The 24,461-nt window shown below is 45.8% G+C and overlaps 1 protein-coding gene across 2 annotated transcripts; it reads left to right on the forward strand.

The window, feature by feature from the left end:
* Positions 1-68: 68 nt before the first annotated feature.
* Positions 69-24,037, forward strand: LOC135912897 (methionine-R-sulfoxide reductase B1-like). 2 transcript variants are annotated; one of them, XM_065445491.1, is made up of 4 exons: positions 69-260; positions 9,677-9,825; positions 16,060-16,120; positions 19,326-24,037. In XM_065445491.1, exons 1-4 carry the CDS (start codon positions 206-208, stop codon positions 19,424-19,426), a joined length of 366 nt encoding a protein of 121 aa, XP_065301563.1. In that variant the 5' UTR covers positions 69-205; the 3' UTR covers positions 19,427-24,037. The 2 variants fall into 2 exon arrangements, with proteins under 2 accessions (XP_065301563.1, XP_065301562.1); XM_065445490.1 differs by having other exon boundaries at positions 72-260; positions 16,060-16,177.
* The last annotated feature ends 424 nt before the right edge of the window (positions 24,038-24,461 follow it).

The following is a 24,461-nucleotide window of genomic DNA, read 5'->3' on the forward strand; positions in this document are numbered from 1 at the left end:
AATACGATAACCTTTTTTTGTTTAATATTTTCTGCGGTCCTGTGTAGATTGTCTGCTCACCGCTTCGAAGGCTGGCAGGCAGCTGATGTTTGCGCAACGCTCGCTTTGCCTGTCCGGACGTGTACCTGCGCTGCGCGGCAGTTTCAGTTAGCTGCTCGCGTAGGTCGGAATCATCCGTAGGTTCGTGCGGCATCAACCGTTCGCGATGGCCTACTGCATGTGGAACGGCGCCGAAAAGTACCGAAACACGTTCGTGTCAGGTAAGCGATTTCGGTTTTTTCAAAAGCTCCTCTCCACGAGCGGCGCCGCAGCCTTGGAACCGCGGCCGTTGCCATCGCGACGCTGCCAGATTTTCCGCCCTGAGGTCAAACGTGGCCCGCCTGGCCCCCGTCAGACTGACGAGTTGGCGACATGAAGAAATTACGAAAGGTCGGGTGGGTCGAGTCGGCGTGCTGCCGTACCGGTAACTTCTTGGCATACCGCGGGGTTTTGCACGCGGAACGAAGTGCGCAAAAGCGATGTCGTTTCCTGCAGTTCTTGCGGCCAATCGCGTGACAAATCTAGGCGGAAAAGCCGCGGGCGCGGATTTCCTCTACTGATCGCCGTTCTTCTTGTTGACGTTCTCGCCGAGCGCGCGTGCGTGTATGAACTCTCCGCGCATAGCGATTTCAGCGCCTCTGAAAAAAAAAAACCGAATAGATCGACAAAAATAAAAATGATCTAAAACGACGCATTAGCAGCCATATAACACAGTGTTTGTTTCTAGAGATTAAAACTTATTTCATTGAATACTTAGCCGATATAAAAAATAATTGCGCACAAATGTGGTCGACATATATCTAGCTGTATCCAAGTCTCTCTACAGCTGGGAAATCAGGATGCACCGTTCCATCATCAGGATTAAAACTTATTTCATTAAATACTTCGCCAATATAAAAAATAATTGCGCACAAATGTGGCGGCCGGCATACACCTAGCTCTATCCAAGTCTCTATACAGCGGGATAACTAGCGATAGTCGGCAGGTCTGATGCAAGTTCTCAAACGTCGAGCCGCAGAGTGCCTCTTTCGCGCGAAAACTCCCGAGAAATATCGCGGCGGAATCGCGCGGTAGAACAACTCAGACGCGAGCTGTCCATTAAGGCTGGCGTGCACGCCTGAGTGATCCGGACAGGCCTCCCGACGTCATCCACTGCTGGAAAAGCAAGGTCCGAACGAAGCGCGAATTAAGCGGGTGATCCTGTCGGCTTACTTCTAGGTCAACAAGAATTAAAGCGTAAACACTTAAACCCCATTTCGGTCGATTGAAGCGTAAGTACATGCTGATTCAAACAGCATCCGCCGACTCCTACTAAATTACTCGTAATGTCTTGCTTGGTTGTTCAGCTTCAATGTAACACATGGGCGTATCTCATCAACTATCATCCCCAGGCATATGTTGAGTGTTCTCTTTCATATTGTCGCAGACTGTACAGGTAGACCAGCTGCTTTTGAAGGTCTAGTATTGCGCAAAAGTATTCCTGCGCTCTTAATCTACAGAACACTTTCCGCTTTCATGGCTGTTACCATCTGCTTTCCACGTCTGCATCCTTGTGAGGCGCTGCTCACTCATAGAAAGAAAAAGCGCACAAATGTCGATTCTGTGCTCTCTCATTTACTAACCATGCAGCATGACAACCCATCTGTTTAAGTGTTGCCTAAGCAAATTAGGCATATGAGTGAAGACATCAGTGTAGCATATACATATATGGTCGGTACTCGGCCTCTCTCGGAGCAGCCCGCATCAGTCCCAGACTGATCCCTCAGGACCTAAATAAAGTTCTTCATACCATACTCATTCAAACAAGCTCTTATTGGCATATCCCGTCACCATACACACATTGAGTGCCATTCTGCCCCAGAGCCGCCATTGAAGAACTGCGTTCGCTGGATCATATTGTTACGTAGAAAGACGCAGACGACAAGCTATGTACAAATATATTTACAAGGAAAATACGCTGCGCTTGGCCAAGAGGCAACAGCCCGCGCTAGCTTCTAAATCGTCGTCTTCGTCTTCTTCCTGCTCAGCTCTTCGTCAGTGGGAGCATACCCCGTAGCACTACCCCCGGCGGCAAAAGCGCCGTCCCGGAGCGACTAAAGGCTGGACTCTGAAGCAGTGTAGTAGCTCTTGAGCCTACTGACGTGCACGACATCACTAGACGCCAGAGTAGATGACGAGGTTGAGCTCACAGGAGCAATTTCATAAGTCACAGGCGTCACCTGGCGCAGCACGCGGTAGGGTCCTGTGTATCGCGAAAGGAGCTTTTGTGAAAGTCCGACGTGACGAGAGGGCGACCACAAGAGCACGAGCGCACCAGGCGAAAACTGCACGTCACGGTGGCGGGCGTTGTACTGACGCTGCTGAGTGGTTTGCGAGTCCGTCAGTCGAGCACGGGCAAGCTGGCGTGCATGGTCGGCGAGAGCGATGGCGTCGCGCGCATACTCGCTTGTTGAGATCGAAGCAGGAGGAAGTGCCGTGTCAAGGGGCAAGGTCGGTTCGCGACCGTAGAGCAGATAAAAGGGAGAAAATCCGGCGGTGTCGTGCCGGGAAGAATTATAAGCGAATGTGACGTAAGGAAGCGCAATGTCCCAGTCGCGGTGGTCCTTGGAAACATACTTTGACAGCATATCGGTAAGAGTACGGTTTAACCGCTCTGTCAGGCCATTGGTTTGAGGATGGTATGAGGTAGTCAGCTTATGTTGAGTGAAGCAGGAACGTACAATGTCGGCGATAACTTTCGAGAGGAAGTTTCGACCACGGTCAGTGAGCAGCTGTCGCGGGGCGCCATGAAGTAAGATAATGTACCGCAAGAGAAAGTCCGCGACGTCAGTGGCGCAACTGGTAGGGAGAGCCCGCGTGATAGCGTATCGGGTGGCGTAGTCAGTTGCGACGGCTACCCATTTGTTCCCAGAGGATGACGTGGGAAAGGGACCGAGGAGGTCTAATCCAACACGAAAGAACGGTTCCACAGGGACAGTGATCGGCTGGAGATGACCGGCAGGTAGCACCTGAGGTGTTTTCCGACGCTGGCAGGTATCACAGGCAGCAACATAGTGTCGGACAGAGCGAGCGAGACCAGGCCAATAGAAGCGGCGGCGGACGCGGTCGTACGTGCGGGTTACGCCAAGATGTCCTGCAGTAGGTGCGTCATGCATCTCAAAGAGCACAGTCTGTCGTAGATGTTTTGGCATGACAAGAAGAAGATCAGATCCGTCAGGGAGGAAGTTCCTTCGGTACAGAATGCCGCCCTGGAGGACATATCGGCGAACGGATGCGTCGGTAGGTGTAGAGCGCAGACGCTCGATGAGTACTCGCAGCGATAGGTCTCGGCACTGCTCATCGGCGATGTTAACGAAGGCAGACACAGAGAAAATGCCGGCGGCAGTACTACTGTCGGCGTCGTCAGGCTCGTCTACCGGGTAGCGAGACAGGCAGTCAGCGTCCTTGTGTAGTCGGCCAGATTTGTAGGTGACAGAGAACGAATATTCTTGGAGGCGTAGGGCCCAGCGACCAAGTCTTCCTGAAGGGTCTTTCAATGAGCATAACCAACAAAGCGCGTGATGGTCTGTGATAACGGAAAAGGGTCGGCCATATAAGTATGGGCGGAACTTCGCAACCGCCCAAACTAGGGCCAGACACTCACGCTCAGTGATGGAATAGTTGCGCTCCGCGGGTGAGAGGAGCCTGCTGGCGTAAGCGATAACACGGTCGTTGCCGCGCTGGCGTTGTGCCAGTACTGCGCCAATTCCGTGACCGCTGGCATCAGTACGAACTTCGGTAGGCGCAGACGGATCGAAATGGGCCAGAACGGGAGGCGTTGTGAGAACGTCGATTAGATGCGAGAATGCAGAGGCCTCATTAACGCCCCACTGGAAAGGGGCGTCTTTTTTCAAAAGCTCGGTTAGTGGTCGTGCTATGGCCGCGAAATTTTTCACGAAACGGCGGAAGTAGGAACAAAGGCCGATGAAGCTGCGCACATCCTTGACACACTTCGGAACAGGAAAGTGCGTAACAGCATGGATCTTGCCTGGGTCCGGTTGCACTCCGTTCGCGTCAACGAGATGCCCAAGGACGGTAATCTGGCGACGGCCGAATTGGCACTTCGATGCGTTCAGTTGCAGACCGGCGCGACGAAAAACGTCCAGGACTGCCGAGAGGCGCTCGAGGTGCGTAGCGAACGTTGGGGAGAATACTATGATGTCGTCCAAGTAGCACAGGCATGTGGACCATTTGAAACCGTGAAGAAGGGAGTCCATCATGCGTTCAAAAGTGGCAGGAGCGTTACATAGACCAAACGGCATTACTTTGAATTGATAAAGACCGTCCGGAGTTACAAAAGCAGTCTTCTCGCGGTCGAGATCGTCCACAGCAATCTGCCAGTAGCCGGAGCGGAGGTCAATAGAAGAGAAGTAGCGAGCACCATGGAGGCAGTCAAGGGCGCCATCGATCCGAGGTAGGGGATACACGTCCTTTTTGGTAACCCTGTTAAGGTGCCGATAATCCACGCAAAAGCGCCATGAACCATCCTTCTTTTTTACCAGTACAACCGGTGACGCCCATGGACTACATGACGGTTCTATGATGTTATTGGCAAGCATTTTGCGAACTTCAGCGTGAATAACTTGACGCTTAACCGGTGACACTCGATACGGGCGGCGATGAATAGGAGGGGCATCGCCGGTATTAATGCGATGTTTAACAGTTGTAGTTTGGGCCAAAGGACGATCGTTAAAGTCAAAAATATCGTTGTAGGAAAGCAGAACGCGGTAGAGCTCACGAGCGTGCTCGGACGGCATGTCGGGCGCAATCATTTTCTGTAAGTCGGCGATGGTGCAAGTTGTCGACTGAGATGGTAGAGGAGGATCGGCTGAATTGCTGTCTACCTCAATAGATGCTATTGAGTGATCTTCGAATGAGCAAAGTTGGGCCAGAGACATCCCGCGTGGCAGCACTTGTGTCGTCAAGCCAAAATTGACCACTGGCAGGCAGACGCAATTAGCCGTAATAGATAAAACGGTATGAGGTACCGTGATCCCGTGTGTAAGGAGGACGTCTTGTAGAGGAGCCGCGATATAGTGACCGTCGGGCACTGGTGGGGATGACACTAGGTCAACGTAAGTCAGTGCCGTAGGTGGCAAGCGAACAAAGTCGACGGAACTGAGGCGACTGGGGTGTGGTTCAGCGGGATCCAGAACAGGCAGGTCAAGGCGGAGAGTACTGGCGGAACAATCAATGAGAGCAGAATGTGCGGAGAGGAAGTCTAAGCCGAGGATGATGTCGTGGGGACAGTGGGCGATGACTGTGAATAGCACGACTGTTGAGCGATCGGCGAAGGAGATGCGGGCGGCACACATACCAATTACGGGGGCTGTTCCGCCATCGGCGACACGGACAACAAGCGTCGTGGCGGGCGTGATTATTTTTTTCAGGCGGGTACGAAAGTCCGCGCTCATTACCGACAAATGCGCCCCAGTGTCTATAAGAGCAGATACAGGAACACCGTCGACTTGCACGTCAAGAAGGTTCAGATGAGTGGGCAACGTCAGTGGAGGATTTGGCGGCGTAGGGAGCAATGCAGCGTCACCTCGAGGCGCTGCATCATTCAGTTTTCCGGCTGGGAGCGGCGTCTGAAGGGAGTCGGCGAAAAGGAGCGACGGGGCTGGGGAGAGCGAGATTGTCGTCCTTGGGGCGAAGGTGAACGAGAATAGGGGCGGTTCGGCGCAGGAGAGTCAGTGGCGGCATTATCGGAGCGTGCGGAATAAGGACGAGAAGGGCCACCCGAGGTGCGGGAATAGGCAGTATAAGCAGACCGGGTCGGGGAAGTCCAGCGACTTGACAGTGCCGAGAAATGTGCCCGATGCGACGGCAGTGAAAACAAATGGGCTTGTCGTCAGCAGTGCGCCATTCAGCTGGGTTGCGGAAACGTGGTGGGTAAGACGATGCGGGACGGGGCGGAATCGAAGAAGCCGGATGGGTATCAGGGTGATGGGCCGAGCAGATGGTGTGAAGGCCCATGTTTTCGAACTCCTGGCGGACAACTGCCTGGATCAGGGAAACCGTGACTGCCGGTGCGTTGGTGGGGCTGGAGTCGAAGGCAGCCGGATAGGCTGCCTCAATCTCACACCGAACGATCTTGGTAATATCGCCGGTGGTGTTGGGACGAGGAGCGTCGGCACAGGAAGAAGTCGCTGGGGTGTTGGGCAGACGGGCAAACTGCTGATCGATACGTCTGCTTTTAGCGAGTTCCAGGCGGCGGCACTCTTTGAGAACAGCATCCACCGTCGCGACGTTGTTGAATACGAGCAAGTTGAAGGCGTCATCGGCAATGCCTTTGAGGATGTGGGATACCTTGTCCGACTCAGGCATGTGTGCATCAACTTTGCGGCACAGAGCCAGGACGTCCTGAATGTACATGACATAGGGCTCTGTTGACGTCTGCACACGGCCGGAAAGCGCCTTCTGCGCGGCAAGTTTGTGACCGTAGGGGTTGCCGAACAAGTCTCGGAGCTTTTGCTTGAACGAATCCCAACTGGTGAGCTCCTCTTCGTGCGTCCGAAACCAAACTCGAGGTGTGCCACCGAGGTAAAAGACTACGTTGGCGAGCATGATAGTGGGGTCCCACCGGTTATTGCGGCTGACGTGTTCGTAAAGGCTGAGCCAGTCCTCGACGTCTTCCCCATCTTTTTCCGAGAATACGCCAGGATCACGGGGAGCGGAGAGGGTGATGTAGGTCGTCGAAGTGGCAGCAGGTGTCGGAGCCGGTGGAGTCGGGTTGGCGTCGCCGGGAGCCATGAAGGTAGGCTCGACGTACCGGCCACTGCGAAGCTCCGTGACGAGGTACAGGGAACGTCCACCTCCACCAAATATGTTACGTAGAAAGACGCAGACGACAAGCTATGTACAAATATATTTACAAGGAAAATACGCTGCGCTTGGCCAAGAGGCAACAGCCCGCGCTAGCTTCTAAATCGTCGTCTTCGTCTTCTTCCTGCTCAGCTCTTCGTCAGTGGGAGCATACCCCGTAGCAATATTAATTTCCCTTGCAGTCCACTGTTCAGACATGCTTTGTTTGATACCACTTTCCTTGAACTCTTGTCTGGATTTTTCACTTTCACATGATGGTGAAATGAATGGTGGTCTATTGTGTAAAGGTCTATAACTTGTAGGTTTCTGAAAATATGACGATAATTCCCCTTGATCAGATCATACATACAGCGTTCTCCTTTGTTAGTGCAACATAGAGCAGAAGCAAATGTGAGCATAAGCAAACACTTTTAAACATGCTGCCACAGCAGCTGATGTATGTACAGTCAACAGCAAAAGTTTACGGGATGTGGTTACCCCTTCAGATGTGAATTCCTGTACTGTTAAGGCATGACACTTCGTACTTAATAAATCACTGTGTGGGTGGCGAAGGCTACTACATGCTGGAACATTTAATTCGAGGCTGTGTGGCCATGCTTTGCGAGAATTCAGCCTCTTGGCAGATCCTGCGTCCCGTAAACTTTTGCAGTTGACTGTACATGAAGCCAGCCATCGTGGGACGGCCACGTCACAATAGTCGCCAGCTATTTGACAGTTTATTTAACATAATTAACGTATACAATCGCAAAGTACACACTTTTGGGACCCAACGAATTTGTTAAAGGGTCCCAGCGGGAGACATCTGCTGCTTGCGAGGGGACCCAGCTGTGGAAGCATCCACTATGCCGCCATTCAACACCCATTTTGAAAAGTGCAGAAAATAAGAAATTTAACTGAGGCATATGCTTTGTGATTGGCGCTTTCCCAGGGCATTCGCTTGGCCACGGCATATGCAAAATGTATCGCGCTCGACATACGAACCGTCATACCGTGTGTTCCGTCATTGGTCAAAGCACATTGAAAGCATTACAGCTGATGCGAACCAGAAACTGTTCTTTCTCCAAAGAAATTTAAAATTGTCAACCCCTGCTTTTTGGTCGCTGGTCTACAAATCTGTAATCTTACCGTTATGATACTCTGCATTTCTATAATTATACGAGACCATTTCACTAAAAGTGATATTGATCAAATTGTGAAAGTACCGAAAGAAGGTTGTTCGCTTTATATATGGCAGCTTTGGACACATATCGATGGCAAGGTAGGCCAGTTTACCTACCTTGTCCCAAAGGAATCACTGCTTCCGTCTGACATTTTTCCATCAGCTAATCAAAGGGCACTACAAGACTGATATAACAAATAAGATTCCTTTCTCGTCTGAATATGCCACCAGAACAAAGACTATGATTCAATGGCAACTGCCTTTCCCACACAAGTTAATTGTTTCAAGCACTCCTTTCAACGAGTTGTTGTGTGGAGTAATCTAGCTAATAATCAAGTTTTTCAGCCAAGTGTTAAATCTTTTGTTTTGAAACTGTTGCTGTGAAGGTTTTCGTCTGCCCTGTCGGAAGTGTCTGTTTTTATGTGGTGCTATTTGTGTCTGTTTCATTCTTGCAAATTTTGTAATTGGTTTGTTTGGTAACCCACCAGCTAAAATACCCTGTGGGGATTGTAGTATATCAATAAATAAATAATGCGCAGTACTGTGAGGAAATTGGGTCCGAGAAGCGGTGCTCGTGTTTGTCTCCCTTTGTTCTCGCACTGCTGCTCATCACGTTTAGTTCGTACCAAGTAAAGGAATTTTTTGTCTTTCATCTCCCTTAAAAGGGACGCTAAATCAGATTAAGACAGAGAAGGTATTCTTACAAAACTCAATTCTCAATAATTTTATGGAAAGAGGTTGCTTACTAAAGGAGAAAAACGGAGGTCAAACTTTTGAAATTTGCCATCCAGAACCTTAGCACCGGCACTAAAATGTGACGTTGCAGATTTCAAAGCATTTTCTTATATTTAAAACACAGTAACTGTCATCAAAATCTTGTCAAGCTCGTTTCTTGCTCTTTTAGAATACAATGGAGTCCATTTTAATCAAAAAGCAATTAGCTAGATGTCACCAAAATCCGTAATGTTATGGCAAGCTGATTCAGAAACTCCACGGCAGCTTAACTAAAACACCTTAACTAGTTCTTCTCTGTTGTGTCTCTTAAACTATCGTACTCGTTGAAGCCTAAGTTCGCAGTGTTGAGGTGCATCTGTAGATGTGATGCAATGCCCAAGATCACCCTTTCTGAAATCTCATGTTCATTTAAACCACAGGCATGGCAAAGACCCTTGTACTTCTTTTCTTATTTTCCTGCGTTTCAAGTCTTGTTTCGCATATTTCTATCCATGTGCCAAATTCAATTGAATTGTTTAAGTACGTTGTACACTTCGACCAAGACACCTGTGACTCCATTTCATGCATAGAAGGCAAGGCTTCGCAGACTAAGGAGACTTTTCTCACTGTTTTCATTGGCAACCAAAATATGAATGCAGCACATGCGAAGGTAATACATAAGTATGCATCATGTAATTCCAAGTAACTTCAGACTCGTACATTTGTGCCCCGAAATATGATGCAATCATTACATGGAAGGCATCCACTAAGCGGGCTGTCTGATTCAGCGCACCCTGAATGGATTGAGCTTGAAAGCCAACGATGCCAATTGACGCCTGTCTTATCATAAACATTTGAGACAGGCACTCTGCATATCACAACAACTTGTGCTATTTGCAGGCACTTATGTCTGCTCCCAGTGTGGCTATGAACTGTTCTCGAGCCGAACCAAGTTCTCCCACAACTCCCCGTGGCCCGCATTCACTGAGACGATACACGAGGACAGCGTCACCAAGCGACCCGAGATTGGCCGACCTACTGCACTCAAGGTTGGCACATTCAAGCCGTATAGCTATAAATTTATTTTCACAGACTAAAAAAGTTTCAACGTATTCACTAACTATTTTTTACATTCTGTCAAATATATATTTATTTAGAGCCAAAAGCTTATTACAGTGAACGGTGCCCTGTATCCAACTAAATATTAAACCTATTGAACAGGAACATGTGTACTGCCGCATCTGAAAAATGCCTGCCTTCATTCACGTCAGTGCCTGGCTTCTTCAAAATATTCATGCAGGCCATTCACAGTAGCATGAACCATAAAGAAACATTCCTCTGCCTGGGCAAATTCTGTTGTGCTTGTCCTGTCTTTGTCCTCTTTGCAAGTTGCACAACCGCAAAATTTATCTTCGGCTAGAATGAACACTAAATGGAGCCAAGTGTAGTACTCTGCAGTACTAGGCAAACATTTACTTTGCTAAATGCCAGGCTATTCCTGCAAAGTCATTAGTTCTTGTACTGACGTGACACCTTCTACTTGCCAATGCAGTGCATTGAATGAAGTTCAATGCACTGCAATTGAATTGAAATTCCAGCAACCATCAGAGCGCCCTAAATAATTCACTGTCACTAGTTTTTGGGAGCCAATTTCAGTTTAAGTACTCAGGAAGTGGACATGATAACATGCCAGCTCACTCCATTGCGCGATTGCTACAGCTGTCACACATGTACACAGTCGTAATTTTCTTTTTTCATGAGCAACATAATTGTACGTCGCCTGATTTCTACATATCAACACATTTTAATCTGCGTCGTTACATCGCGTTAATGTCGGTAATGCCAAGTTCGAGATTTCAATTAAAAATTATCTGATAAGCATTTCTCAACCTTTGTACTTGCCAAGTTTTAATTCTTTTATCTGCAAGAAGTGCCATAACAGAACGTCCGAAAATACGTTTCAGTAATCTATGAAAGAACTGCTATCAGAAAAATGTCATCCATGGAAAGTAACGTCCGAAAATATGTTTCAGTACTCTATGAACCCACTGCTATCAGAAGAATGTCATCCATCGAAAGCATGCGTGAGATGGCATTGCTGACCTTGGCACAAGTACATAGCGGCATCATCATTTCATATTTCAGAGGCCGAAAAAAGAAGATGGCGTGAGATACAAGTCATTACAACTGCACCGAATGGCCATTTGTTAACAATAAAAAAAAAACATATTCTGGGTTTTACATGCCAAAACCACGATCTGATTATGAGGCACGCCATAATGGGGGCGGGCTCCGGATTCATTTCGACACACTAGGCTTCTCTACCGTGCACCCAAAACCTTTTGAGTATTTTTGCATTTCACCTCCACCAAAATGCCGCCGCTCTGGCTGGGATTGTACCCGTGACTTCAAGCTGAGCAGCGTAACACCTTAGTCGCTAAGCTGTAGCAGTAGGTATAATACTCCATTTCAAAATGAGCAGCCATTAAAAGAGTGTCATTCAATGAAAGCATGCCTGAGAAAGCATTGCTGACCTTCCATACAGGCGCACGAGTGCATGGTGACATCATCATTTCATGTTTCAGAGACTGCCCTCAGGGCCCAGAGAAGAAAACCCACATTAGGTGCAATTCGTTTTAAGAGGGGACACTTCTCGAAACAACGTCTCATAATTGTTATTTGTACAAGAAGTTTTGAAATTCATCCAATTATAGAGTTATTTTATGCAGATTTCAAATTTGCCATTGGCTTTTTGTGTAGCTTCCGTATTTCCCGATTTACCTCGTACACAATGGCAAAAGATAGTCATCTGTGTGGGCACTTCTTTTTCAAGTTCCGAGTTTTCACAAAAAGCATCGTGCTGTAGCTTATTTAGCTCTTTGTAGACTGCGAAGTGCCAATATCTAGCCAAACAAGGTACAAATTACTGGAACTATGCTAAAAAAGTTAGGACACTTCAACTAATTTTTTCCCAAAATTTCCTAAAATATAACCTTGTACTCTCACAACTGCTGCTGCGAGATATTTTCATTTCAAGTAGATATCAGCATTTTACATATCTTCAAGAGTGTGTATGCCAAATTTCGTTACTGTAGGTGTTGAAAAATTATAAATTACAAGGTTATGCTTCGTGGGATTGTGAGAAAGGTTAGTTGAAGTGGTCCTAATATTCTTTTCATAGTTCTAGTAATTAGACTTGCTGTTTTGCTAAATATTGGCACTTCGTGATCTACAAAAAGCTAAAAAACTAGAACACTATGCTTTTTGCGAAAATTTAGTGCAAGAAGACGTGCCCGCAAAGCTCACTATATTTTGCCATTGTGTGGGATGTAACTCAAGAACTATTTCAGCTAGAGAGAAACTAATAAGATATTTGAAATATGATTGAAAAAATCTATAATTGGCTGCATTTTCAATTCACTCGTACAAATATCTAAAAAAGAAAAGGTTTTTCGAGGAGCATCTTCTCTTAACACAGCTGCCACGAAATGGCTGTTTACGAATATTCACCACAAGTTTAGAAACAACACGTGTGCTCCAAAATAGAGCGAAGCAGCCCAGCAATGAAGCGCCACAGCATCAAGTGGTAAACAAACTTGTTGACAAGTGCATCTTGGCATTGGTACGTATTGGGAGATGGGGTGGCAGATATGTGACGATCTGTGTCAGCCACACTCAGAGTGCAGCATGTTATCAGCTCTCGTTCGTGAAGTGTCATTGGTGGGAACCAGATAGAGCTGGTTATGTTCTTATCACTGTCCAAGGCAACCGGCAGTTGGGCAAGAGGTCAAAGTTTTGCACACGTTTGCGTATCACACAGAACGATGCGTTGTCATGGCAACCCGAGAATTATTGCTACGTTGTGCAGTACAGCTTATGCACAATGCATACCCTTATTTATGATTATGTCGCGAAATTTCTAAATAATGAAATAAAGGAGTGAGCAACAACGGATAAAAGTAAAAGAGATAGTAACGATAGATAGATAGTTCATAATGCTTGACATATAGGTCTCCTCAGACGAGCCATGTGGGGCACTGTGCAAGCTACCATATGAGGACTAAGATGTTCATTGTTCTCAAAGCGCATTTTACTTGTGGCCAGCATTTTGTCTTTTCAACATGGTTCTTCCCAACCGGGCAAGGCTTCGCACATTCGTCGACTCGCTTCTAAAGGACGATTGTAATGACATGGTTATAAAATTTGTCTCCTAGCTACAAAAAAAAAAAACAATAAATTGCTTTTTTTTTTCACTTCTGTGTAAAGGCATGGGATTAGCCCAGCTCTCATGGAAACGAAAATCCCGACAACAGATGAATTAGCTTTCCTTAAGATGTTTACTTAATTTGTACAGCGGGTGTTTCAGCAAATTCTTTCACAAATTTTCTAAAGTTCCCTGTGACAAATAGCACAATTCCAGTCCATGAGTTGGTCTACTCGAAGAGGCAGATGTTACTTACACAAAAAATTGAAATGCATAATTGACTAATGAACATAAATTAACTAATTAAGTTTTTAACTGATTAACTTATGGCACGTACTGCAATTTGCAAATTCTAGCCTGATCGACTTGGAACGAATTCTCAGGATGACATCAGTTTCGAGACATTAATTCCCGAACTTTGCGGAGAAATGCAATGGCGTTCCAGTTACTTTTGAGCTTCATTGCTTGCAACAACGTTTCGTTGGGAGAGTAAGTGGAATGACAGTGCATATTACAGCATGTTTGACAGTGCACATCTCGTAAATGGTGTCTTCCAAAGAATGCCTTTCAAGTGGATATGCCTTGCAGTCTCACCTGCTAGAATTTGTAAATTGCATAATGTGCCATATGGTGAGTAGTTAAAAACACAATTAGTGAATGTTTGTTAATTCGTTGATTATGCATTTAAATTTTTCTTGCAAGTAATGTCCACCTCTTTGAGTAGACCAGCTCGAGGACTAGAATTCTGCCACAGGCAATCTATAAAAAATTTTCAAGTGTTAGCTGAAACACCCTGTATGTATTTACACTGCCTCTCACATTTAGAAATGTGGTGTAGTCTAACTCGGACTTTGAAGTTCATGTGTCACATCTATTCTTTCAATGTTTGCACACCCTTGGAATAGTGTGACCAACTCTCTTTCTGTAGCTTATTTAGCATCTTTGTTTGAATTAACCTCTGCAAGCAACCGAATAAAAAGGTGCAAAGTATAAAGAAAGTAGAACATTTGAACATACTGAATCACTAGATACGTTGAACTAATTTCTGCACATCCTCAAGTCCAGTACATTTCTGCTTTTCCTGTTGATGGTATTACCCGCTGGCAACATTTTCCCCAACATTGCCCTTGCAATGCTGCATGCCACTTGCATACATACAGCCTATCGCAAAAACGTAAAGGCTCATTGGCATTTGACAGCTGGCCTTGAAGGATGTGTACTCTTTTCCCTGCTCAAGGTAAGTAGCAAAAACAAAACAAACCAGAGGGCCTTACTGTGCATGTTCTTAATAGCAGACCTGGCAATTTGCGAATTTGGTCAATATATAGAGTGTTATTTTTTTAGCTGCACCAAATGTTTAAAAAAAGTTGCCTGTTTCAGACAGCGCAATTCTAACCCATAATCTAAATTACTAAATGAGGCAGCCATTAAGTCTATAGGAAATCAAAATGCTTAAACGAATAGTTAACATAATTATGGTGATTAACAAATAAATTAATTAATTTATGGCACATATTTTGATCTATGAACTGTAGCTAACGAGTTCACAAGGCATATCCATTTTATGGGTGATGTGTTAAGCTATTCCCTTAATCCGCCACCGTACGTGTCGAACATATATATGTCCTTAATGTATTACCAGCAAGCCAAAGTCCTAAAGCTTTCCAGAATCCGAAAATTGCTTTTCAATACAAGTGAGGCATTTCAATCCAAGCGTGATACCTTCCTTGAACTTCTGTTTGTATTTGGCTTCTGCAGTTATTGACTGGAATGAACAAATTTTCGTATAGAAAGTTGGCAGGTGCACTGGGTCCGTGGTAGCTTCCCAAGTAGGGACATCCCACTGGCACCCTGGCCATACTCTAGATCAAGTTGCAAGATGATCTACGAGTGACCAGAATTCCCGAGCAGCATTCCCAAGTTGTCCCGGAATTCCCAAGCCTTCCCAGCTGTGATACACAGCTGCCCGTATGTGCCTGTGTTTATTCAAGCCATAGTTTAGGTCTCTGTCCTGCATCACCAAGAGTAGCACAGCGGAGTAGCAGGCTAGAGGAGTTTGCCTTAGGGCACATTCACACCGGCGACTTGAGGAGGTCGCGCGACCATTTGCGACTCGCAATCAAAAAGCGACCGAAGGCGACTGATGTTCACACCGGAAAACCCGGCTGAGCGCGACCCGCAAGTCGCAATCCCGGAGATTATCGTTCTCAGCGAGAACTCTCGGAATCTACGCGGAATTTGAATGCGACGCCGGAGGAGGCCGGATGTAGACACACGAAAGATCACTTCCGGTGCGCCGCTGATTGGTTTATCAGTTTTGCGACCAGGGTCGCGCGACTGAAAAATCGCGCAGAGAGCGACTCGCCCAAAATGGTCGCTTTTTGAGAAAGGCGACCGTTTGCGACCATTTGCGACTGGTCGCAAAGCGACCAACTTGGTCGCGCGACCTCCTCAAGTCGCCGGTGTGAATGTACCCTTAGGGTAACCTATCTCTATCCCTTGAAGAATTGTAGTAGGTCGCTCGGAGAGGTCTCCTTATGTACTGGTAAAAATGACGATAGCTGGTCTGACAACTGAGGACAATTATGATAACAATGACGACCTTTACGGCCACCTTAGTCGGGTGGTGCCTCCCTTCCTTGGTTTATAGCCTGTAAACCGAAACAATGTCATTCTTCTTCTACATGAAAACAATGATGGCACAGCAACAATGGTGTTGCTCATGATGTCAGCAACAACAACAGCAGCTAAAGTACTGATGACAACTGGCAAACTCGCATGTCGTGAGCCCAATATCAAATTCTGGAGGTGGGAACAAATTAAGTTGTCAGATGAGCGCTTCCACCTAGGAACAGAAGCAATAAACAATACGATGATAAACAACAGATGCCACAAAAATTGTGTTCAGCCCCCTTAACAGCTACTGCTGTAATACATTACCAATCTCCGTCCCTCTCATTGCTATGGTTGTTTACATTTTTGATAAAGTCCCTTTGATAAAGTACTACACACCCATTTTTGTCGTTCCTTCTCATTTGCACTTTGGCAAATGTCTGTTCCTGCTTTGTACGCTTTGCAGGTGTACTGTGGAAAATGCAAGCAAGGCCTCGGGCACGAATTCCTAGGAGATGGGCCCAACGGCAAGTCGCGCTTCTGAATCTTCTCGGAGTCGCTGCGGCTTGTCCCCGGCGACCAAGGTGACTGCAGCAATGGGGCGGCCTAAGGGGCCCCAGGTGGTGTTCGATCAAGCATGTGCCTTTGCCTTTCAAACTTTTTCCACCACTGCCGTAGGAGCAGTTTTCTAGTCTTCAGATCTGCCGTGAACTTGTCATCGGAGAGATGGCTTCTGTGTTCCCAAGCCGTCTGTCCCCGTTCCCGAGAATGAGTTGTGCGACACAGGCACAAGCACACAAAGAATAGATCTGATTTCGCCAGCAAACCTGCAAAGGACAAGGTGCTGTTGTACTTGTTGCATGGAAAACAAAGTGCTTTTAACCATGGTTACCATGTAGCCTGCTAAGAACTTCCCACAACTTTTGCAGTAGCATAGTCAAGCTCACGTGAGATCGGCTTATTAGATTTAGAAACAGCTCTCGAGATGTGCTCTTGCAGCTCCTAATGCGCGTGAAATTATTCCTTTTATAGGAACTGTTGGTATGACTCCTAAAGAATGTTTTAGCTATAACTCCTAAAGGGAATCGTTTCGTACAAAAATTATTCAGAACTCTGGTGCTGGTGAGGCTGTTAGTATGGCAGTTCAGATAACATGGGAATGATGGGCACCTGGATTTGCCTAAACGACATCCTTCTGGTTTCAAACAGCCTTGCAACATCGTGAATTGATAATTTTCATCAAAATATGGGTGATGTTTGAAATATTGCATTTGTCGTGTTTTCAGCTCTTGAGAAAGCTTTCGATGCACAAAAGCATGGCCTTTGAGATGCTTTCAGCTCTTGAGAAAGCTACCGGTGCTCCCTTAGTACATAAAAGCATGGCTTTTGAGATTTGCATTGTGTTACTCAAGGCAGCTGCCACTATGTGTTCAATGTGGACACTACCTATCACATTGCAAATTAGAACAGTTGGCAGTTGTGATGCTCGCGCGCGGAAATTGCCTTCATGCGTTTAGAAAAATTGTAATTTCTTGGAAATTTATCAAGCGTAATGAATAACACCACAAGAACATCTGAAGTGACAAGCTCAAAAATTAGACAAATCCAGGTCGTACAACCGGTCATTCTTGTGGTCTCCGAGTGATAGCAGTGCCAGCATTCCCTCTATATAGTAAATATTGTTGAAAACTGCATGCTGCCTGGTTAAGAGTTTACAAAAGTCTGATGTCTGTTTTCAAGAGAAGTTACAGGGTTGCAAGTTTAAAGCTCAGGTTTCGTGAAACGTGTCAATTTTCAGCAATTTGTTCAGCAACATTTTGAAAGCATGAATCGGGTATCTGCTCTGAACAGTGAGTAGAAGTTGACTTCGTCTTTTAAATGAAACAAGTTTCTTTGAAATTGGCTCAGTGGTAAAGCAATTTCTGCCAAGCATTTGATATTTGCGGATCGCAACTTGCCAGTCTATACTGCTGATTGTCTATATTTGATCTAGGGTGCAATATTTGAAGACAATCTCCGAAATGCACTTGTTGCCAAATCCTGTACTTATTTTAACTTTGCGTCTTCTACTACGTGTAGAAAGTGATGGGAGAGTATATTTATATATTTATTTTTTATTTTTAAAGTGTGATAAGAGATTTGCTTTTTCACATAGTCATTTACCTAAATAATGTGCTCCGAGAAGTGGTGGTGTTTCTTATTAGGCGTTGGCACAGCTCTCTGCACATGGAATAATACTATTGTGTACTATGTTTACTGTTGATCTAGTGCATGCAATTCAAGGCTACAGAAAGGCAAGATTGCCTTTCTGTAGGACACAATTTCTGGACAAGATTGTCCTGCTGCAGAACGTACGTGGTTCTCAGAGCACTGCTGACAAGTGTTCTAGGTGGATATCAGTGGCTGTATATGAACACAGTGCATTTTCTTGCCCTTCTTAGGTAAACTGCATAAATTTGTTTCATTTTGAAGCCAAGGTACTCAAGAGTATGCTACATATTTGCAAACTGAAAAGTTCAGAGGTCTCATTGTGGTTTCACAAGTACAGTCACTTGTCTTTTTAGGTGGTGATTTCAGCGTGTTCAACATCTGTGATAAAAACGAGGGCACCTAAGGTGAAGCTTGTTTGCCTTTAGCTCATTTCTATAAACAGTTGACTATTTCAATGTTCTTATCTATAAAGGGGGAAGAGATGCTTGCTTAGCAATATTATTTGTTTAGTTTGCATTCTGTCCTGACACATTCTCAATGATTTATCGCACCTTTTTCGGTAACAGCTGCCAATTGACTTTTGCATGCAAGGCAACTTACACTCCGTATAGTGCAGTGAAAGCTATGAGCCAATCAGAATTTTCAAAAAATACAAGAGAGGTCTCCTTCACTGTGTGCCTTTTATCGCCCTTTGTGCAACCCCAGCTGAATGGAAGCTTCACGTTAAGATAAATTGCACACAATGGGTGACCTGCGCTCCTTTCTCTGAAGCATGCAGCCAGTTCTTGTTGCTGATTGGCTGATGCTAGCCCTAGCCTTCAGTGCACTGCACGAAGTGAGACAGACAGTATACTTCATTTCATGCATAGCTGGCACTGCTATGAAGACCAGAGAGACTTATCTCATTGCTCTCATTTGCAACCAAAAAATAGCACTTCTAATATGAAAGAAACGCATAGGTATGCATCGCGTGATTCGATGCAATGTTGCAATGCAAAATGTGATGTAGTGATTACATGGAAGGTGTTGGAGACCTGAACGTGTTTACTGTCGAACGAGCGGAGTGACATGTTTCGGTGACCAGCGGTCACAGCGTGTCACTTGCGCTCGTGACCAAAACATAGTAAATCACATACTGGAAGCACAAAGGTGCACAAATTAATGCACAAGATTTGACGCATAACCTTGCATCCACAAGTTGTAAAGCATGAAGTAGTTATTCCATAGAAAGCGTCGCAGATCAAATGCAGCTGCACTTTGAAATGCATGGAGTGAGATTTGTATGACCATTTTACTTGCCTAGCTCTCGTAGCATCGCCTGCAAAGTATGAACCAGATTGTAGTGCCTCTCTTTAGATGGCCCAGTAACAATAGCTGGGAAACCTATACGGGCTGTTGTGCTTTCCATCGAGCTAAGTACTAACCATTTTCAGCTCTACGCTGCTTGTCAGCGTGTGCTATGTCTCCCTTCCCTTTTGCTGCTACGTGTGGACGTTCGTCGAGCCATTGCTTTCGCTTCAGTGCCAGGTTCCAGCGCGATGAATGCCGGGGGCACCCCGGACAGCAACCTGGACCAGACGCCGAAGCGACTGGGCCATCTGTATCGCTGCAACCTGTCCTAAACGTTACCCGAGCCAGCGTGTCTAGCAACTCGTGATCGCCGCCTGCAGTTCGGCTGGCGGTCGGCTGTCCGTGAAAGTAATCCACAATGGGCCTGGCGTGCTGTGGGGGGGAGGGCTGTTTTGAGCTGGGATAATATACCAATTCTATGCCAATGTTATTCCTTTTCGCCGATGGTTTCGGTGGCACTCTGACAATGTTACCACCAGGATCAGCTGGCCGCAAATGGTGGTTGACGGAAAAGGATTGGAATCAAAAAGGAATCCTTACATTTTACTGGCCTGCTTGCTGAACTTACGTCTTTTATTTGCAGAAAAAATGAAAGAAGAAGGCAGAATCAGGGTGTTTAGCCAGGCTTTTCAGTATGTGATGCATAGCCGCAACACTGCAAGCAGGGGAGGGAGAAAGGGTTGTATCATTATTTCCATCCTCGTACTGTGATTAGTTGATGCAGCAGAAGCAGTGGGACCTGTTTACATTACTGAAGAAATACAAGCACACAAATGGTTCTGGCATTTTCAGTGCTTACCGTTGCTGTCTGTCTGTGTAAATTTCCTTCTGCTGAAATCTGCCTAAGTGGTCATTTCATATTAGCACATTTGTGGCTATCTCGCACACTTTGTAACTTTTTGAGCTTGAGTTTGAATTCATTCAACCACATGGCAGGTACATAAACATGCACATGGACGTGGTTAGGTGCGATGGGAAAAAAGCTGCATTTAACAGCTTCACTGGCCCCATCACCCGGAAAACAATGTTAATAACAAAACAACAGAGTAGAAATAGTTTTCAGAATGCATATATTACTTTCATATGAGCTGAATAATTCAAGCAGAATAATTAAAGGGTCAGTGCTATGGGCAGCATTGTAACTACAGCGAGTTGTGACACTGATGTTGCAGGAGTTTTGGCAGAAGTGTGGCTTCGGAGACTGCAGTCTGTTGTTTGATGTTGTAGAACGTGTTGCAACCACTGATGGCCAGTGCTTTGGAATTTTGCCATGCTTTGTCTCATTGGCTTCTGCTGCTTCAGCGAATCATGCAATACTTGTCAGAGGTTTGCCAGTGATCTTGCAGACCACAGTGTCCCTGATAGCCAGTGCTTTGACATATCTGCTACTGATTTGGCTCGTCGGCCTCTGCTACATGGGCCGATAATACACTACTAGTCAGTGATTGCCTGCATAGGGATGGGAGTCAGAATATGGCCTCACAACTTGGGGGATTGAGAGGAGCGTATGCATGTTTTTTTCTGCTAACATTACCTGTCTGTTCTTGGCCTATAAGATGCCATCCATTCCACTCTGCCCCCGTACACATGTCCCAATGCCCCTAGATAGCGGGCCTGTGCATTCTGTTTTATGACGTCATGCTACTTAGACTGAAATTTCCATTGCCAAGCCCAGCATGACAAAAGCGGTGACATCAAAACCACCGCGGCCTACTTGGGAGCATCCCCATTAGATTCTATGGCAGTCCAACAAGGTAGCATGATGTCACAGATCTAAGTGCACCGGCCTTGTGTGATCCGGAAGGCATTGGATGTCTGCACTGTGATGAATACGCCTCCTGGTGCCACCACGCAGTGTGCACATATGCCCAACCTTCAACCCATTCCCAACCCTATCTGAAACAATCTTTGGCTTTGCAAGAAGAACTGTGCCGGAGCTATTTGGTGCTTACTAGAACAGAGTGATGTCAGTTTCAGAGGAAAAGAAACCTGTCTGTTTCAAACAAGGAACCATACAAAGGGATGTTGAAAGCAAACATTGGGTCAATCTAGAGTGTTGCATTACCCATTTAAAAACCTCACGGTGCTTGCTATATTGTTGCAGACAATAGTGCAACTGAAGGGGCCGCCACAATCTTTCTACAATTCAAATAGCCCGCAACAAACAGTCTCTTTACACTGACACAAATTCTGTCGCATGTTTCTTGCTGACAAAGGCTTTGTTCTGGTTAAGCTGACACCCTGAACACCTTGGAACACTTATTGATTGATCACTTTGGCTTGACTTGATGCCCTGACACCTTAGAACGCTTTGTTGATCAAATTAGCCATTTAACATTTGGACATCGCATTTTGGAACGCTGAATTGATAACTTTAGCTCGACCTAAAGTTTACCTCTAGTGGCCTACTGAGAAATTCAAAATTCAGTTTACAAGAGCAGTGGAGTGCAACTTTTTGAGATTTCTCGATTTTGAAGACTGTGAAATTTGTAATTATGTAGTTTCAACTGCAACCTCGCAAGTGTATATTGTGAAACGTGATGTAAAGTGACGTGGAGCCTGCCTGAAAAAAAAAGAAGTCAGAGAAACTAAATGTGCCTGTAGACTGTTTTCCAGGTCTTGGTGGAAGTTGCAGTAGCATTCAAGTAACTAACGCCTGCTTGTTTTTCATTAAAGAAAAATGCTGGACGTAGCTGTAGGCCAATTACCATTAATCGTTCTTGCTTGAGAGTTGAACAAGATGATCTCCTCAAAGATGCTTTAGGAAATCCCTTCGTTTTGGACGAGTGTATATTTAAGGGGGGACGCGGCAATTGAAGTGGTCAAAATTGTCAAAATTTTCGATTTTCCGATTTATTTTTTTTCGCAATCCTCGGACCTTCTTTTACGTCGTGGTGAAATATTATAACAATATACGCGGTAGAAATCGAGAAAACCGCATTTTCCTAGAGCGCCGTCATCGAAAATTGCGAAAAAATCGGGCCTCGGAAGGTGCCGTCGCACCGCGGATAGCTCGGCTATCTGATGACGCAGCGCCGCCATCTTGGCATCATCGTAAAGAGGAGAGATCGGAGCTCAAGATAGCCGCAGCGCCGTATTTCTCCCCTGAAAAATAACGCCAGCAAACGCGAGCGAAAAAGAGGTAAAAGCGGCATCGTGATTGGGCGCAGTAGTCACGTGGGGAACATGGAGCGCTCCTATTGGCTGTTGTTCATTTGAATTGCCCGCGAAACACACTCGCGCGCATTGGCGCAGTAGCGCCTTGCGCGTTCCGTTCATTGTGTTTGCCCATCGTGGCAGCCAAACTACCCTAACGTGCGTGTTCCGTGATGAGCCCCAAAGGAGCGAAGTTCCGAACGGCCCACGCGTACGGAAAACGACGAAAGGCGTGGAACAGAAGGCGAAAACTACCCGCAGAAGCGGATGCCGCTGCCCGCGTCGACTAGGTGCGACCGGCGCACGCGGGTGATCGGGAAAGCGCGTCTGCGTGCAGTGCTGACGACGCGACCGCGTGCCGTGACCGTGGGCTGTGTTGACGACGCGAGCGGGTGCGGTGGCGATAACGCGACCGTGGGCTGTGGTGACGACGCGCCCGCGTGCGATGGTGAACGCGCACCCCCGCGTGGTCGTGACGGCAATGTGACATCGGCGAGAGCAGACGTCGGGTCAAATATTCAGCTGCGGATTTCAGCTCCAGTTCTCACGAATGAAGAGATTGCGAAACGAGCGGTGACAAGAGCGGATGTTTTGAATGCGCTGTCATCTACCTCTGCAACAAAGAGGAAATTTCAGCTTTTGAAAGAATGAGAGTGTGCCGACAACGTGGTTCCCGAGTCATCATTTGCGGCGGGCTGCTAAAAAGGATGCACGACGTATCAAAAAGGCAACGAAGGCACATGAAACTGCTGTAAAGAAGCGAAAAATTATCTCAAAATGTAAAGGAAATGTGTCCTCACTGTCAAAGGACTACATTCCAGGCGGGTTTTAGGTGCCCAAAGTAAATATTTTTATGTTTTCAGCAAATAAAACTTTGGGCCCCGTTTTCTCAGATTTCACTTTTTGTGCAGTTGCTTTCAGTAATCCCAGTGCAATTTCACAACGAATAAAGACAGAATCATTTTGTTTTTTGCACTTAGATCGTGAAACATTGACGAGTGCAATAAAGCTGTCTAATTTCATCTGCACCTCATTAAAAAATTTATAATAAGTTTTTTGCAATGGTCATTAGTAAGACAACATGCAGAGAAAAGTTCAAAAGAAGATTTCGTGCTTATTTCGGCATTTAAAAAATAAACCAATAGCTTTACTGCACATAATGGGCTTTTTTGAACATGCTGGTATGAAAATCTTGACAAACTTATGTGTAATTAATTAATTAATTTGGGGCATGACCATTAGAGGATGTCAAGTGTTCTAACTCAGGAACTATAGTAGATAGCTCAAAACTGATTTCAGTTATGATATCAGCATAACAAATCATACCTACATGCCAAATTTCGTCAATTTATTGCCATAAATAAAAAACTTTTTTTTTATTGCCACGTCCCCCCTTAAAAGCCTTGTATTTACACATGTATGTTCCCGTTTTGTCTTTCCCAGTGCTTCTGTGTTACACGATCGCCACTTTCGCTAGATTCTTGCGTTGTGTACCAACTACAGCACAAATGACGTGGCACCGGTAAAGCCTTCAAAATGACGGGCGCGGGGCCGCTGACGCCTTTTACTCGGGAGCTGTTGGATGTCCAGTGCAAGAAATCTTTGTGAATGCTGGCATGTGCAAGTTTTGGATATGCTTTCGTTATGTAGTGCACTATGTCAGCCAACCTCGCCTTTTGGTGTTGGCGAAACAAATAAAGTTGCTGTTTGAACAGATTGCATTTATACTTTTTTTTTGCTTCATTTGACGTAAGAAACTTGCATGAGTGAATTCCTTCTGGAATGACAAATAGCATAACTAGAGGCGAAGGCTTATGAAAAGAGGAAACATATTGTCCAACAAGCCTCAATCCAAGCAAGGCTTCTTTCTAATGGTAGATGCACCTCAGCAACTGGAACATGTTTGACTAGGTCTAACTGCACAGAAAGCACAAGGGGACAAGAGCAAGGGTTGAGGCAGCACATGGTTCTGAGTAATGTAACCCTCATTTGTATTGGTCTTTGTATAATTCTGTGCAGTCTGTAGTGCCAACAGTTCCTGAACATTTAGGCACCTCTGTGATCCAACCCTTCATGGTAAAAATCACCTTACCAATTTAAGAAAAATCTTTTTTTTCTGGCATCTTCAGAATAAATGTGGTATTCAAAAGT

The sequence above is a fragment of the Dermacentor albipictus genome, chromosome 8, assembly GCF_038994185.2.
Source record: "Dermacentor albipictus isolate Rhodes 1998 colony chromosome 8, USDA_Dalb.pri_finalv2, whole genome shotgun sequence".
Classification (NCBI taxonomy): domain Eukaryota; kingdom Metazoa; phylum Arthropoda; class Arachnida; order Ixodida; family Ixodidae; genus Dermacentor; species Dermacentor albipictus.

Bases quoted from the DNA above. Each gene is read 5' to 3' on its own strand.
- LOC135912897 (XM_065445491.1), top strand. From the start codon at position 206: ATGGCCTACTGCATGTGGAACGGCGCCGAAAAGTACCGAAACACGTTC. The intron at 9,826-16,059 runs GTTGGCACATTC...TACGCTTTGCAG, and splicing joins GCCGACCTACTGCACTCAAG to GTGTACTGTGGAAAATGCAA. The intron at 16,121-19,325 runs GCAAGTCGCGCT...CTTTCGCTTCAG, and splicing joins CCTAGGAGATGGGCCCAACG to TGCCAGGTTCCAGCGCGATG.